At 41.5% G+C, this 17,485-nt stretch overlaps 1 protein-coding gene across 4 annotated transcripts in view; it reads right to left on the reverse strand.

Annotated features, from left to right (window-relative positions):
- The window catches only part of GTF2IRD2B (GTF2I repeat domain containing 2B), a 67,376-nt gene that overhangs the window by 21,007 nt on the left and 28,884 nt on the right, over positions 1–17,485 (reverse strand). For 3 of the 4 annotated variants that reach the window (XR_005057085.2, XM_037002699.2, XM_073215212.1), the window contains exons 3-8: positions 8,673–8,811; positions 3,261–3,380; positions 2,036–2,219; positions 1,857–1,885; positions 401–455; positions 34–77 (exon numbers count right to left, since the gene is read on the reverse strand). Coding sequence is in view for 3 of the 4 variants with exons in the window: in XM_037002699.2 (XP_036858594.1) it covers positions 34–77; positions 401–455; positions 1,857–1,885; positions 2,036–2,219; positions 3,261–3,380; positions 8,673–8,811 (571 nt within the window). In the remaining variant the exon portion in view is untranslated. The remainder of the gene's footprint in view (positions 1–33; positions 78–400; positions 456–1,856; positions 1,886–2,035; positions 2,220–3,260; positions 3,381–8,672; positions 8,812–17,485) is intronic. The other variant, XM_073215213.1, reaches the window with a different exon arrangement.

The following is a 17,485-nucleotide window of genomic DNA, read 5'->3' on the forward strand; positions in this document are numbered from 1 at the left end:
AATATTTTATTCTAGAGGTGTAAGTGTACATACCAGAATCTTCCATGGGTTCACTTTTCACATTGACAGGGCCACAACTGAAAATAAAAGGGAACCCCAGTCAAGACAGGGTAAAAACTACCACAGATGTCTGGACACTGGTTCAAATCCCCTGAGCTCCATGCCATCTATCTCCCGCGGAGCCCTGGCCCGACCAACCTGAATGCAGAACGGCCTCAGTTTTACCATTAACTGTCTTAAAAATCTGTTACAAAATTAAAGGTGTTAATTGAATATAGCCTTATAATCCCAAGTGTCCTTTTGAATAAAGAATATATAACAAACTCAGGAAGACTTTCCCTAGTCTAAAAACTAACACTTAGGGGTCAGATGTGGATTTTATTTTTTACTAATCCCTTACCTTTCATTCAGTGATGTCACTGATCTCTCAGCATCTGGAACCATCACAGGCCCACCTGTGCAGAAGTAAAAAGACACACACTAGCACCTTTCTGCACCCTGAAATATGACAACATTCAAAGGCATACAGAGTGAAAGCAAATACACAGGAAACAGAACTCCCAGCTCTAGGTCATCATGGAAGAAAATAGGGGGAAAGACCAACTCAGAGTAGTCCCAGCATCTACGGCCATTGGTGTGGGCAGAACAGGGGCTGAGGAGCAGATGGGGCCAGAGAGACCTCGTGCAAGTTATTAAACCTCCCTATGCCTCACTTTCCTCATCTGAAAATGGCAGTTGGGTTAGGATTAATTAATAAATTCTTAGTGCTTATAACAGTGCCTGGCAGGGTGTAAACACTAAATAAGCATCTGCCACTATTATTATTCAATAATGAAAATACAAGCCACCTGGGGCAACAATCACCTGGTCACCTGCAACCCCTCACCCTCAGGCCCCTCCAAATGTAAGAGACAGGATTCCAGGTACACACAGTTGATCCAGAAACAGACTCAGCTCTACGGATAGTGCATGTGCAAAAGAATGTCATGTCGCTCTCTGTACCCTGGCAATGTGACTCATGAACTATGCGACCCCACCACACGCCCGGGCCATTTCATTTCTGTACCTATGCAGGCTCAGCACAACACCCTCTTTAGACCTGGTCTTTCAAGAACAGCTACGGCCCAAGGTTTCCAACTATGTTCCAGAATAATAATCTGAGAAAATAAGAAGGGGGCATAGGTGGATTTCTAAATGCTTCTGGGTAAGATGACTATTTTGGTGGGGTCCCTTCATCATTATAAGTTAAGGAGATTGTGAGGGGTCCTGGGCTTCCCTGAAGAACCAGCCTGTCATGAACCTGCTGACCTTGGGGGCCAGCTCCTCCTGAAGCCCTTCCTTCCCAGGGACCCTCGGGATTTCCTCCAGCCACCCTGAGAGCTCCATGGGTCACCCCTGGTTCTCTGCAGGACAGTCTTATTCCTTCTCCTAGACCATGAGCCTCAGAAGCGTGGGAATGGTCTCATTTCCTACATCTACTCCTGAGCCCACCAATGCTGGCCCGTGGCTGCTCTGGGCAAAGACCAAAAGCGATCCAGCATCCTCGTGCTCCTGTGCTCAGGGACATGTTATGCCCTCCTGCCCTTGACGGTCTGGAGGTGGCAGTCAGCCGGTGGGACAGCTGGGAGGAGCACTGCACCTTGGCTCTCCTGGCCAGGTGTGTCCTACCTTCCCTGAGCTGCCCACCCTGCAAACATCACAACCCCCAAACCCTGGCTGACAGAGGCTGCCTCCTAGGGGGAGAAGGCAAAGAATAAACAAGCTTTACAACGTGCCTAACTTGCATTTTAATTAAGAGAAGCAGAACTGGTTTGGCAGCCAAGGGCAGTCACCAGGTCTGAGACGCTGTCACTTACCGAGCTGATTTGCGGGACCTAGGAAAGGTCTGCAAGAAACCAACATGGACACACGAGAAAGATTAAACATCTGAAAAACCAGCTGCAAAGTGTAGCAAGACATCATTAATAAACCCTGAGTTAAACTATCAGTGTATCTGCAAATGAGCTGCCTGGTATGAGGGGGTCAAGCCTGCCACCTGTTTATGATGAATGAAATCCCCACTTTGTTCTCCAAAATCCATTTCAGGGTGGCCAGATCGTAGTTCTCAGGGTGCTGAAAAGCTACTCCTTCTGGAAGCCCCTCTACCACCACAGCCTCCTGGTCTCTCAGCATCTTCTCATACGGAACAGGCACCATTGCTGTCGTCCCCACGGCTTTACCTAGAAGAGGCAAGATGTCTTTACGTGGTATGAGCATGAAAATGTAGTCAGTTTCATTTTATGTAATAAATACAGGTGGTGACACTTGGCTTTGAGTATACATTAAAAGTGAAAATGCCCTATTCCTCGGTATCTATCCCAAGTTTAAAAATTCCCAGCCAAAGGGATGAAAGAAAAAACTTATAAAATGTTTTACTTTAAATCTTCACATGAGGAAGGGGTTGCACAATTTGGAGTACCCAACCTGGAACACGTTGGGCTGCACAGGGCACCCCATGGTTACTGCCGAAACAGGATGAGAGCCCCCACCCAAAGCTTAATCACTCCTAGGTCCCACTGCACAAAGCAGGCCAACGTATATCTGGTAAAGTTATGGAATCAGCATGGCCTCACATCCCTGTCTGGGGTCATGTCAGTCTTCTCACACTGGCTGGCCACCTCTGAGGCAAAGGAGCCCCATTTCTCATAGAGAAGTGAAGCCTGAGATCCTAAGATCCTCTGAGCTGGGGGCCCCCAAAGTCAAATGCTCACAGGGACCTGCAGGTCACATGAATGTGTGAAGCTGTCTAGGAATGATAAACGAGGCCCTATGGTGCTGTAAGGTGCTGCTATAGCAATTAAGTTCGGCACCTGTACAGTTATTAGGGTACCTAGCTTTTTAAAACACTGTAGGTATTACAAACAATCCCCATCTGTGGAAAGATGTGGGTAGGTGGAGAGACCAGTGAGGGTGGTGAGGCTGGTGATGAAACCCACAGTAAGCACCTTTAACGACAGTATTGGCCATGTGGTACGGGCTTCCTGAAATGGAAGCAAAGGATGAAAGCTGCTCAGTGCGGAGGTTTCAATGGACCAGAAGAGACTAAATTATCTTCTATATGAAGACTTAATCTGGTACTTAGACCCGGCTCTTCGCTTGATGAGAACATGGATTTTTGAATGTTAGAGACATTTTAAATAGTCACACTAAAAAAGTGATCTGAACACTGTCCTACTCCTCAGTGAACTGTTCAGGGAGTTAATGCTTAAAGTGAACTTTACCGTAACAAAAGCAGAAATAGTCTTCGACTGCTTTTCTGAGTATTTCCTTTTCCCCTGACTCGATCTGCACCTCGTGTGCAGGGCATGGGGGTTTCATCTCATGCGACCCTTTGGCAACACCTGTGAACAAGTGATCATCACTAAGTCAGTATGACAGCAGCTGTGCTATGTGCTTCCTCAATGTCTAGGCTTCTGGTATTGAAAGGGAGAAGGGAAAAAAGGGAATAAACATAAAACAAGATCTCTTAATTAAAAACAACAAAGGACAGGGTGTTTACGGTGAACAGGATAATATAACATGGCGATCATCTCTAAAATGAGTCTACGCATAAACAACTACAAGTAATTCAACACATAAGGAAATGCCCATAATGCAAAGGGAATTAGAATGGCAGTGCTATTTGCTGTACAGTCTGGATGTAAGTCGCCATGTAGGAAGACCTTCTCCACTGAGCACGTTCAGGACCAGCCCCACAACCGCTCACTTCTCCAAAGGCTTTGAAACTAATTGTTTTAATTAGAGTTAGCCGAGACAGAAACCACCCAATAATTTGAATGGGAAAGCTTAATAAGAGAATCATTAGCTACTAAGGGGCACTGAGAACGCTGGAGAATACATAAGTAGGTAGCAGAGCAGTGCCTAACGCCAGGGCTGCAGCTGCTCCCCAGAGGGAGGCACTAATCTGGAAGAGGGTCCCCCTGGTGCTGAGATCCAGGCTTCTCTGGGGAGGACCAGCCATGGCCTGTTGGGAGTAGAACAGTTGAGGCAGGAAGCAGGGTGCCAGTGGAAACCGCTGGCAAGTTGCCCACTGGGTGCCTGCCAGACTTGCTGTCCCTATGGGACACTGGCAGAGCTCTGGAAACCATCTATGGGGTGCTGCCAACAGAACTTTCTGGAAGCCACATTCTGGGGTATTGGCAGAACTCCCTGGGAAGCTGCCTATGGGTATGGGGCCACTGAAATTTGCTGGGAAACCTTCTGGAACTTTCCGGGCTGTGGGTGAGACTTGCTGTACAGTCTGGATGTAAGTCGCCATGTAGGAAGACCTTCTCCACTGAGCACGTTCAGGAGACTTGCTGGGAAGCTTGTGGGAAGCCAGTGGAAATGACTGGAAACAGCATGTGAGGGTGCCACTGGGGGTCACCACATGCCACAGATGTGAATAGGTGAGAACCCACTAGTCAGGAAGGGACACTCCTTCCTCCTGCAGGGGCCTCAGAGCCCCCTTCTAACAAAGCTAAACACTGTGCCAGCTGCCTAGGGAGAGATGTTTGCAGGGTCCAGCTCCATTATCACAATGCAGGCAAAGAAGTGGGATGTGAAGTAGAGTGGCAATAAATTGGTAACTGTCACACTGAAGATTGTCACACAGTGACTTCTTGAGCCAGAGGGGTCCACACAAGAGTTATGTTCTAAGGGCAAATGTAAGGCAAAAAATATGTAAAGGCAAAATTATACAGCAGAAGGATCAGTGACCTCAAAAAAAGGTCAAAATAAGTTAATCTAACCTGAAGCTTGAATAGGAAAAAGAATGGGAAAAAAAAATTAAAAAGGAACAGAGCCTTAATTACCTGCAGGACACTATCAATTTTCTTCTGTATGTTTAAGTAAAGAAGAAAATAGATATCAGAATACATATTTGAAAAGATAATGGCCAAGAATGTCCAAAATTGCTGGTGATATTGACCTGCAGATTCACTAAACTCCAAAGACCAAGAGGGTAAAAACAAGGAGACCATGACTAGGTACAAGACAGTCCAGCTGTTGAAAAACGAAGATGAAACAGAGCTGGAAAAAAGATACACTACCTTCCGAGGAAGAAAGATTAAGAATCCAGCCTGACTTTGTACTTAAAAACAGTGGAAGCCAGAAGGCAATAGAGTGAAACTTTCAAAGGCCTGAAAGAAAAAAGTTGCCAAGATAGAATTCTGCATGAAATAATAATATTCTTCAAAAACAACAGCAGGAGAGTGACATGAGCAAGACTAGACTAAGAAGCAAAAGGCCTTCCTTCCCCATAATACACTGAGTTAACAATACAGTCAGGGCACCTGTGAGAATCTACAGACCAGCTGAGAAACCACAGCTCCCAAGCCACTGTCAAACCAAGGAGGGATTCCAGCACAGGGGCAGGAAAATTCCGGGCCTTGGGTGCACCTGTTTACGCCTCTCCCTCTGTATGGCATAGTGCTGAGCAACAAGGACACCACCCACCCTGAGGCTCCTCACTTGGGATGGAAACAAGAGTGGTCTATGTGTGTGTCCAGCATTCTGGCTCACCCGGGTCTGCTGGAGGAACTGGTTTCTGCCTAGAGTGACTCAGAATGGATTGGTGCCAGAGTTTGGAAAGTGACAGACTGCTTGAAGCAAGCATAATAATAAGGTGTGGCAGGATTTATAATATGTTAGGGCCAGAGGGAAGTAACCAGAACTATAGCTTAAGGTTCTTACATTGCAGGTATAGTTGTAAGATATTAATTTTAGATTCACTGGGATAGATTAGGAGGGCATACTGTAGTCCCTAAATCAATAAAAAAATAAAGAAAAAAAGAGCTGAAAAGCTAAGAGAGGAGATAAAATGTAAAAAAAAAAAAAAAGAAAATATTCTCAATGTAAAATGACACAGGGAAATAGGCATAAAGTAGCAAAGAAAATACTGGACAAACAGAAAAGAAAAAGCAAGACAGAAGCCTTAGAGTAGATCATATAAATAATTATATTAAGTATAAATGGATGAAACAATCCAAGGAGAAGAGATTTTTCAGACTGGTTTTAAAAAGAAAGAGACACAGATTAAATTTAAAGACATAACAGGTTGAAATTAATGAATGGAAAAAGATATGACACTATATAATATAGCTGGTGTGGCTATATTAGTACAGGACAAAGTAGACTTTAAGATCAGGAATACCAATGGAAACAAAGAGGAATATTTCATGAGGAAAAAAGGGTCAATTCACCAGGAAAACATTACAATCCTAAATGTGTATTTATCTAATAATACAGCTTCAATATATGAAGCAAACAGTACTGCTAAAAGGAGGAACAAATACACAATATAATTAGAGATTTTAACATCCCTCTGTCATTAACTAATAAAATAAGTAGGCAAAAATCAGAATGACACAGATGAATTGAATAACATTATTTAACAACTTGACCCAATTAGTCCATTAAATGGAGAGTCCCAAATTCTTTTCAAGTGCATATGGAATATTCACCAACATAAATGGTGTGCTAAGTCATAAATTAGGTCTTGATAAATTCAAAAGGATTAAAATATGGCATATGTTTTTGGACTACAATGAGATTTAATTGGAAATCAATATAAAAAAATTCCCAGATATTAGGATATTAAGCAATATGGGGCCAGAGGTCAAAAAGAACTAAGTAGGGATATTAGAAAGTTATTTTGAACTAAATTATAAAGAAAACATATAATGAATACACAAGTGCGGAGGTTTCAATGGGCCAGAAGAGACTAAATTATCTTCTATATGAAGACTTAATCTGGTACTTAGACCCAGAATGCAGTTAAAGTAGAACCTAAAGGGAAAATTATAACCTTAAATGCATATTTAAAATAAAGCCAATGACCTAGTTACCAAATCAAGAAGTTAGAAAGGCAATTAATTCAAAGAAATTATAATGAAACAATAAAGGTAAGTGTAGAACCAAATGACAAAGAAAATAGGCAAAAATATAGAAAAATCAATAAAAACAAAAGGTGGTGCACTGTAGATGTAAGTAAAATCAATGAATCCCTTTTAAGATTTATGAAGAAAAAAGAGAGGAAACACAAATTGTGTTTCCTCATCAGAAACAAAAGTAGAGACATCAGTATGACAGGCGCTAAAATTATATGGCAAATATCATAAACCATTTCATGCCAACAACTTTGACAATTTAAATGAAGTAAACAGATTAAAGTTGAAAAAATAAAGTTTACTGAAATGGGTACAAGAAGAAATAGGAAATGTGAGGAGTCGTGTATCTGAAAAATAAGTATGCAGCTGTGAAACTTAAAAAAAAAAACCTGTCACTAAATTTCAGGGACTAGAAATCCAATGGGCAGCTGACATTACTGAATTGAGAATACCCTTCCTGTCCACCAATTATACTCAGTGTATTGTTTAAAGACTGCTTCATTTTTGAATCTATCTTCTTAATAGTGGAGACCTAATTTGGTCTTCAATGTTAATCTGATCACTCAATACTTCTCTCAATGTTAATCTGATCACTCAGTCCTAATCTTGTATAGGTATAGATTTGCTTTGCAGTCAAGTGGCATAGATGTGTATATATACATATATGTATTCCCTCTGACAACCCTCTGAAACATCTCTATTTCTCTCTCTCTCCACTCCCACCCCCGCCTTTATATTCTGATAAACCTAAACTTTTGTGGGGTTTGTCATTTCTTCTCAATACTTCTTACAGTGGTGGAGATAACCAGTAGACAAGGAGGAGGTTTTAACACCCTACACTAGTTTCCCTTACTTAGGCCACACAAGCTCTGGAAAAAGTGAAACCTCACTGACATGGCATCTGGAGACCAGCAGGGGGAGCTCTCAGGCCAAACCACTCTGCCTCAGTTGCAGACCCAGCCTGGAGAGGACTTCACAAAACCTACCTACTGCATTACCACCCAGCAGGAGGAAGATTCCCTCCTCCTCTGGCAACAGCTCACCCAAAGAAACTGTCACAATTCAACCAATAAGAAGCCACAATGCTGGGAATTCCCAGTTTATGCAATGGACTTTTTGGTTTATAGGAGCACCCCCCCACCTTGCCACCTTCAAGTTTGCCCTTTCCTTTTATAAAGAGTGTTCCTCTCCTTTGTTTGCTGGACTTGCCTATAGTTAGGCTGTAACTTGCTTGTCCTGAATTACAGTTCTCTGCTATTCCGGACCAAACTCACTTTTGTTGATAAAATAACTGACTTATTTTTAAGGTTAACAGCTCACTAATGCTCTTGGACACTTGTAACACAATTGGTTTATTGAAGGCTCTGAAAGTCCCATAGTAAAGAACAGGCTAAAGGAGTATAATGATTACTAACACAAAGGAATACCTCAAAGCCCAGAAAGAATTTTTCCCCTTTCCTTTGGGAAGGTGTTAAGTATCTTTTTAATAGTGGGTTTATTTTAGGAATCAAAGACAATTTTTCTCTTTGTTCTTCAAATTCATTCTACAAAACCAAAGTCTTGCTGAGGACACAGTACAAAATACATTGACCGTGTTTCTTGGACTCAGTGTTAAGTAGGTATTCACTGGTATGTCAAGTCAAAGATGTGTGAGAACCATACTTAGGAAATACTTTATGACATCTTACAAGAAAACATTATGTAAGTCTTGCCTGCAAGTATTTTAAGATTTATGATACAAAGGACAAAATTATTAACACCTACAGTATTTTGCAAAGTCCTTCTGCAAGTCTGTCCTGGCATTAATAAATGCACGTCCTCTCTCAGTTCCCACGACAAACACGTCTGTTTCATACATTGCGATGCAGGCCACTTCTGCCTTAGACTTGGCCAGTTCCTTACACTGAAAACAGAAACAAAAAATGAAGTATTACATACAAGGGCAGACCCAGATCTTGGGGGGGCCTGAGAGGTCTGCTTTAAGAAAAGAATACAAAATTCAGTACAAAAGTTGAGTATTTATTTAGATTAGAACAATCAAGAAAAAAAGCTGAACAAATTTATCAAGCAAATGTCATAACATCAAACCCACAGAAAAACAGGTTTTTATTAACTGCCTGTGATATTGTGATTTATAGCAAGAGATGTATTTGGTTTTCCACCATTCTGGCACAGTGCTCCTTGGAATTTCCTCGGAGTAAAAAGGTGTCTTTTGTTATGTTAATGAGGTGGCTCTTGGACCATACCTAAGGATGGGGCTGGTTGCTAGGAGAAACGACCATGTGATTAGAGGGTTGGAAATTTCAGTCCTACCCTCCAACATTCTGGGAAGGGAGAGGGGCTGGAGTTTGAATTCAATCACTAATGGCCAATGAAATAATCAATCAAGCCTGTGTAATGAAGCCACCATAAAATCCCAAGAAGGCTGGTTGATAGCTTCTGGGTTGGTCAACACATGGGAGATCTGTGGAAGAGTGGCACTCTTGGAAAGGGCATGGAAGCTCTGTGCCCTTTCTCCAAACCTTGCCCTATGCATTTCTTCCATCTGGCTGTTCCTGAGTTATAGTCTTTTATAACAAACTGGCAGTATGGAAAAATTCTGAAATGTCCTAAATTAGGTGACAAAAGGGCTAGAGATTGAGGGAGGTAAGTAAGGAAAGAGCAGTAGCTCAGCAGAAACTCCACACTCCTGGATGAGACACTTTCAACAATTATCTAGAAAGTCCCCATGGCCACTGCACCCCCCTGGTGTGACCACTATCTGACCACCATCAACAACCAATCCACAAGCCTTCTCTGTGGACTAACCACCTATGCCAGGACTTTCCCCAGCTTCATGTACACCTGCCTTTCTTATCTGTAGCCAATGTGAACTTAAAGAACTTTCTTTCCTTGGGTCCCCTCATAAACGTGCCCTCTATCTTGAGGCTGGTGGGCAAGTTGTCTCTGTGAACTGGCTTTGCTGCTGGGACAGTAACTGCTGGTCCCAGGACTGAGTCCTTATCTGGCTGCATCTGTAAAAACTCATTAAACACTTTTATTCCAGAGGTCTCTTGGTCTTTATAGAGTTTTTGATTTGTCACTAGTAATCTAATAAGTAAAATGCTTCTCTGAGTTCTGTGAGCCATTCTAGCTGATTAATCAACCCCAAGGGTCTCAGGAATGTCTACTCTGCACAGCTGGTCAGAAGCTCAGGAGACAACCTGAACTTGGAATTGGCATGTAAAGGATGCATGTGTGTGGGTGGCGTCTTGAGGGACTGAGATCTTAACCTGTGGGATCGGACACTATATCTAGGTAGATCACACCAGAATTGAGTTGAACTATGGGACTCCCAGCTGGTGCTGGAGCACTGCCTGGGGGCACAGTCATCCCCAAATACATTGGAACTGGTTGCAGAATCCCAATATGCCTTTTTTCTCTACATTTTTGGCTGCAGACTCTTTGCCTTACCCTTTGACAACAATTCTATAATTTCTATGGAGACAGTAGAGAGAGAACCTAGTATTTCCTCCAACATGGTTGATTACATTTTATTATTGATGGTAGAAGATACATAAAACAGGGAAAGTCATACAGAATCCCAATATGCCTTTTTTCTCACATTTTTGGCTGCAGACTCTCTGCCTTACCCTTTGACAACAATTCTATAATTTCTATGGAGACAACAGAGAGAGAACCTAGTATTTCCTCCAATGTGGTTGATTACATATTTTAAAATCTTTTTAATTTTTAATTTTTTAAATTTTGTTACCATTAATCTACAATTACATGAAGAACATTATGTTTACTAGGCTCCCCCCTTCACCAATTCCCCCCAACAAACCCGATTACAGTCACTGTGCATCAGCATAGTAAGATGCTGTAGACCCACTACTTGTCCTCCCTGTGTTGCACAGCCCTCCCCGTGCCTCCCCCCACATTATACAGGCTAATTATAATGCCCCCTTTCTTTTTCCCTGCCCTTATCCCTCCCTTCCCACCCATCCTCCCTTGTCCCTTTCCCTTTGGTAATTGTTAGGCCATTCTTGGGTTCTGTGATTCTGCTGCTGTTTTGTTCCTTCAGTTTTTCTTTATTCTTATACTCCACAGATGAGTGAAATCATTTGATACTTGTCTTTCTCCACCTGGTTTATTTCACTGAGCATAATACCCTCTAGCTCCATCCATGCTGTTGCAAATGGTAGGATTTGTTTTCTTCTTATGGCTGAATAATATTCCATTGTGTATTTGTACCACATCTTCTTTATCTATTCATCTACTGATGGACATTTAGGTTGCTTCCATTTCTTGGCTATTGTAAATAGTGCTGCGATAAACATAGGGGTGCATCTGACTTTTTCAAACTGGGCTGCTCCATTCTTAGGGTAGATTCCTAGAAGTGGAATTCCTGGGTCAAATGGTATGTCTATTTTGAGCTTTTTGAAGAACCTCCATACTGCTTTGCACAATGGTTGAACTAGTTTACATTCCCACCAGCAGTGTAGGACAGTTCCCCTTTCTCTACAACCTTGCCAACATGTGTTGTTTGTCTTTTGGATGGTGGCGATCCTTACTGGTGTGAGGTGATATCTCATTGTGGTTTTAATTTGCATTTCTCTGGTGACTAGTGATGTGGAGCATCTTTTCATGTGTCTGTTGGCCATCTGAATTTCTTCTTTGGAGAACTGTCTGTTCAGCTCCTCTGCCCATTTTTAATTGGATTATTTGCTTTTTGTTTGTTGAGATGCATGAGCTCTTTATATATTTTGGATGTCAACCCCTTATTGGATCTGTCATTTATGAATATATTCTCCCATACTGTAGGGCACCTTTTTGATCTATTGATGGTGTCCTTTGCTGTACAGAAGCCTTTCAGCTTGATGAGAAGTCCCACTTGTTCATTTTTGCTTTTGTTTCCCTTGCCCAGGAAGGGAAGTCACTTCATGAAGAAGTCACTCATGCTTATGTCCAAGAAATTTTTGCCTATGTTTTTTTTAAGAGTTTTATGGTTTCATGACTTACAATCAGATCTTTGATCCATTTTGAATTTACTTTTGTATATGGGGTTAGACAGTGATCCAGTTTCAATCTCTTACATGTTGCTGTCCAGTTTTGCCAACACCAACTGTTGAAGAGGCTGTCATTTCCCCATCGTATGTCCATGGCTCCTTTATTGTATATTAATTGACCATATATGTTTGGGTTAATTTCTGGAGTCTCTAATCTGTTCCACTGGTCTGTGGCTCTGTTCTTGTGCCAGTATCAAATTGTCTTGATTACTGTGGCTTTGTAGTAGAGCTTGAAGTTGGGGAGCGAAATCCCCCCACTTTATTCTTCCTTCTCAGGATTGCTTTGGCTATTCAGGGTCTTTGGTGTTTCCATATGAATTTTTGAACTATTTGTTCCAGTTCATTGAAGAATGCTGTTGGTAATTTGATAGGGATTACATCAAATCTGCATATTGTCATGGGCAGGATGGCCATATTGACGATATTAATTCTTCCTAGCCAAGAGCATGGGATGAATTTCCATCTGTTAGTGTCCTCTTTAATTTCTCTTAAGAATGTCTTATAGTTTTCAGGGTATAGGTCTTTCACTTCCTTGGTTAGGTTTATTCCTAGGTATTTTATTCTTTTTGATGCAATTGTGAATGGAATTGTTTTCCTGATTTCTCTTTCTATTAGTTCATTGTTAGTGTATAGGAAAGCCACAGATTTCTGTGTGTTAATTTTGTATCCTTCAACTTTGCTGAATTCCAGTATTAGTTCCAGTAGTTTTGGATTGGAGTCTTTAGGGTTTTTTACATACAATATCATGTCATCTGCAAATAGTGACAGTTTGACTGCTTCTTTACCAATCTGGATTCCCTGCACTTCTTTGTTTTGTCTGATTGACGTGGCTAGGACCTCCAGTACTATGTTGAATAACAGTGGGGAGAGTGGGCATCCCTGTCTTGTACCCTATCTCAGAGGAAAAACTTTCAGCTTCTTGCTGTTCAGTATGATGTTAGCTGTGGATTTATCATATATGGCTTTTATTATGTTGAGGTATTTGCCCTCTATACCCATTTTGTTGAGAGTTTTTATCATGAATGGATGTTGAATTTTGTCAAATGCTTTTTCAGTTATCTATGGAGATGATCATGTAATTTTTGTCCTTTTTGTTTATGTGATGAATGATGTGGATGGATTTTCGAATGTTGTACCATCCTTGCATCCGTGGGATGAATCCCACTTGGTCATGGTGTATGATCCTTTTGATGTATTTTTGAATTCAGTTTGCTAATACTTTGTTGAGTATTTTTGCATCTACGTTCAGCAGGAATATTGGTCTGTAATTTTCTTTCTTGGTGGGGTCTTTGCCTGGTTTTGGTACTAGGGTGATGCTGGCCTCATAGAATGAGCTTGGGAGTATTCCCTCCTCTTCTATTTTTTGGAAAACTTTAAGGAGAATAGGTACTATATCTTCTCTGTATGTCTGATGAAATTCCGAGTTAAGTCCATCAGGCCCAGGGGTTTTGTTCCTGGGTAGTTTTTGATTACCGATTCAATTTCTTTGCTGGTAATTGGTTTGTTTAGATTTTGTGTTTCTTCCTTGGTCAGTCTTGGAAGGTTGTGTTTTTCTAGGAAGTTGTCCATTTCTTCTAGGTTTTCCAGCTTGTTAGCATATAGCTTTTCATAGTATTGTCTAATAATTCTTTGTATTTCTGTGGGGTCCGTCATGATTTTTCCTTTCTCATTTCTAATTCTGTTGATGTGCTGATTCTCTTTTTCTCTTAATAAGTCTGGCTTGAGGCTTATCTATTTTGTTTATTTTCTCATAGAACCAGCTCTTGGTTTCATTGATTGTTTTCTATTCTTTTATTCTTCTCAATTTTATTTATTTCTTCTCTAATCTTTATAATGTCCCTCCTTCTGCTGACTTTTGGCCTCATTTGTTCTTTTACCTATTTTGATAATTATGACCTTAGACTGTTCATTTGGGATTGTTCTTCCTTCTTTAAATATGCCTGGATTGCTATATACTTTTCTCTTAAGACTGCTTTTGCTGTGTCCCACAGAAGTTGAGGCTTTGTGTTGTTGTTGTCATTTGTTTCCATATATTGCTTGATATTTTTTTAATTTGGTTGTTGACACATTGATTATTTAGGAGCATGTTGTTAAGCCTCCATGTGTTTGTGAGCCTTTTTGCTTTCTTTGTACAATTTATTTCTAATTTTATACCTTTTCTTGTCTGAAAGTTAGTTGGTAGAATTTGAATCTTTTTGAATTTTCTGAGGCTCTTTTTGTGGCCTAGTATGTGGTCTATTCTGGAGAATGTTCCATGTGCACTTGAGAAGAATGTATATCCTGTCGCTTTTGGATGTAGAGTTCTATAGATGTCTATTAGGTCCATCTGTTCTAGTGTGTTGTTCACTGCCTTTGTGTGCTTACTTATTTTCTTTTCAGTGGATCTGTCCTTTGGAGTAAGTGGTGTGTTGAAGCCTCGTAAAATGAATGCATTGCATTCTATTTCCTCGTTTAATGCTGTTAGTATTTGTTTCACATATGTTGGTGCTCCTGTATTGGGTGCATATATATTTAGAATGGTTATATCCTCTTGTTGGACTGAGCCCTTTATCATTATGTAATGTCCTTCTTTCTCTCTTGTTATTTTCTTTGTTTTGAAGTCTATTTTGTCTGATACTAGTACTGCAACACCTGCTTTTTTCTCCCTGTTGTTTACATGAAATATCTTTTTCCATCCCTTGACTTTTAGTCTGTGCATGTCTTTGGGTTTGAGGTGAGTCTCTTGTAAGCAGCATATAGATGGGTCTTGCTTTTTTATCCATTCTATTACTCTGTGTCTTTTGATTGGTTCATTCAGTCCATTTACATTTAGGGTGATTATTGAAAGATATGTACTTATTGCCATTGCAGGCTTTAGATTTATGGTTAGCAAAGGTTCAAGGTTAGCTTCTTTAATATCTTACTGTCTAACTTAACTTGCTTATTGAGCTATTATAAACACTGTCTGATGATTCTTTATTTCTCTCCCTTCTTATTCCTCCTCCTCCATTCTTTTTATGTTGGTTGTTTTATTCTGTGTTCTTTTGTGTTTCCTCAGACTGCTGCTTTTGTGGGTAGTTGATTTTATTTCTTGCCTTTAGTTAGTATTTGGTTGGTCGTCTTTCTTTGCTGTGATTTTATTTTCTCTGGTGACATCTATTTAGCCTTAGGAGTGCTCCCATCTAGAGCAGTCCCTCTAAAATACCCTATAGAGGTGGTTTGTAGGAGGCAAATCCCCTCAACTTTTGCTTGTCTTGGAATTGTTTAATCCCTCCTTCATATTTAAATGATAGTCGTGCTGGATATAGTATTCTTGGTTCAAGGCCCTTCTGTTTCATTGCATTAAATATATCATGCCATTCTCTTCTGGTCTGTAAGGTTTCTGTTGAGAAGTCTGATGATAGCCTGATGGGTTTTCCTTTATAGGTGACCTTTTTCCTCTCTGTAGCTGCCTTTAAAACTCTGTCCTTGTCCTTGATCTTTGCCATTTTAATTATTATGTGTCTTGGTGTTGTTCTCCTTGGATCCCTTCTGTTGGGAGTTCTGTGTACTTCTGTAGTCTGAGTAACCATTTCCTTCCACAGTTTGGTGAAGTTTTCAGCAATTATTTCTTCAAAGACGCTTTCTATCCCTTTTTCTCTCTCTTCTTCTTCTGGTATCCCTATGATGCGGATATTGTTCCTTTTGGATTGGTCACACAGTTCTCTTAGTATTGTTTCATTCCTGGAGATCCTTTTATCTTTCTCTGCATCAGCTTCTATGCGTTCCTGTTCTCTGGTTTGTATTCCATCAATGGCCTCTTGCATCTCATCCATTCTGCTTTTAAATCCTTCCAGAGATTGTTTTATCTCTGTAGTCTCTGTCCCTACTTTGTTGGTTATCTTTTGCCTTTTTCTCTGCAGCTCCATCAGCATGGTTATGACATTTATTTTGAATTCTCTTTCAGGGAGATTGGTTAGATCTATCTCTAAGCTCCTTCTCAGGTAGTCTCTGTGATTTTGGTCTGGATCAAATTCTTCTGCCTTTTCATGGTGATAGAGGTAATTGTGGGGAGCTGGCGTGTGTGTTGGCTAAGAGAACGTCCCTTCTTGCTAGTTTGTGGCCTTCCTCTCCTGTGAGAATGGCGACCCTAACGGCTTGTTCTGGGCAGCTGAGTGCAGATAGGGTCTCTGATTCTTGCCCGGCTGCTGTAGAGTAGGCTCTGCGCAGTTGCTGTGGGCATGGTCGCTCTCAGGCTGCTGCTCCAATGTGGCGGAGCCGCTTTGGAGGAGGAACAGGCAGGAGGCTGTTTATCTCCATGAGGGGCCTCAGAGATGTGCTGCTGCCCAGAGTGTTAGGGTACCCGGAGTTCCCTGGGATTCCCAGCTGCTGGGCTGAGTGTCCTGGGACGCTTCTTTCCAGCTGTGGGGTCCCTGTCCCTTTAAGACTTTCAGAAAGCACTCACCTTTCTTTGTCACAGGGGCGCCAGCTGCAGGGACCCGCTCGCAGGTCTTACTGTTCCGTTTCCCTAGTATCCAGCACACCATGCACTGTGTGTCTGCGCTCCAGTGCGGATGACTAGGGCTGGGTGTTTAGCAGTCCTGGGCTCCCTCTCCCTTCCTGCTCTGACTCCTCTCCTCCTGCCGGGAGCTGGGGTGAGGGGCACTCGGGACCTGCCGGGCCGCGGCTTGTATCTTACCACCTTCACGAGGCGCTGGGTTCTCACAGGTGTAGATGTAGCCTGGCTGTTGTCCTGTATCTTGTGGTCTCTCTTTTAGGGATAGTTGTATTTGTTGTATTTTCAAAAATATATATGTTTTTGGGAGGAGATTTCCGCTGCTCTACTCATGCCGCCATCTTGGCTCCTCCGCTGATTACATTTTATTATTGATGGTAGAAGATACTTAAAACACGGAAACTCATAAACAAGCCATACTCGCTGTTTGTCATGGTGCTCCAGGCTTGTTCCTTACACAAAAGAATCCTGATGAATTCTGCTTTGTGTTAATTCCTTTCCAAAATCTGAAATATTTGTTGTATTTATAACTGCATGTGCTACATTTCTGAGTACATTACTGACCAGACAGAACTGCTTCAGCCAGGCATAATGAGAAACAAATCCTCTCTCTACAATTTGACCTGCTGAATGATGGGAAGGATTTTCCAGACTCACTTCTGCCTCTGTATACTTTAAACTTTGTTTTTCCTCTACAACCCACATACTTCTGAAGCTGAGCATGTATTCACACCATAATATGACCTCAGGCTTTGCCCTGCAGGAATGTTTCTGGAAACCATTCCCACACTCAATGTGTAGCAGTAACTTAGCCAGACACAGAAATAACAGTAAGCCCATAATACCACTAAGCTCAAACTAAATATTTCCCCAACCCAGCTTCCCCTTATTGAGACCTCAAAGATGCCCATGTCTACAGCACCCCCTGACGAAGGGGATTATGGGAGGCAGAAGAATCGCCCCCTGAAGACGTCTGTGTCTTAATCCCCAGAGTTTGTGAACTTTGCCTTACGTGGCAAAAGGGGCTTTGCCAGTGGGATAATACTTAGGAT

The sequence above is a fragment of the Manis javanica genome, chromosome 10 (assembly GCF_040802235.1).
Source record: "Manis javanica isolate MJ-LG chromosome 10, MJ_LKY, whole genome shotgun sequence".
Taxonomy (NCBI): Eukaryota; Metazoa; Chordata; class Mammalia; order Pholidota; family Manidae; genus Manis; species Manis javanica.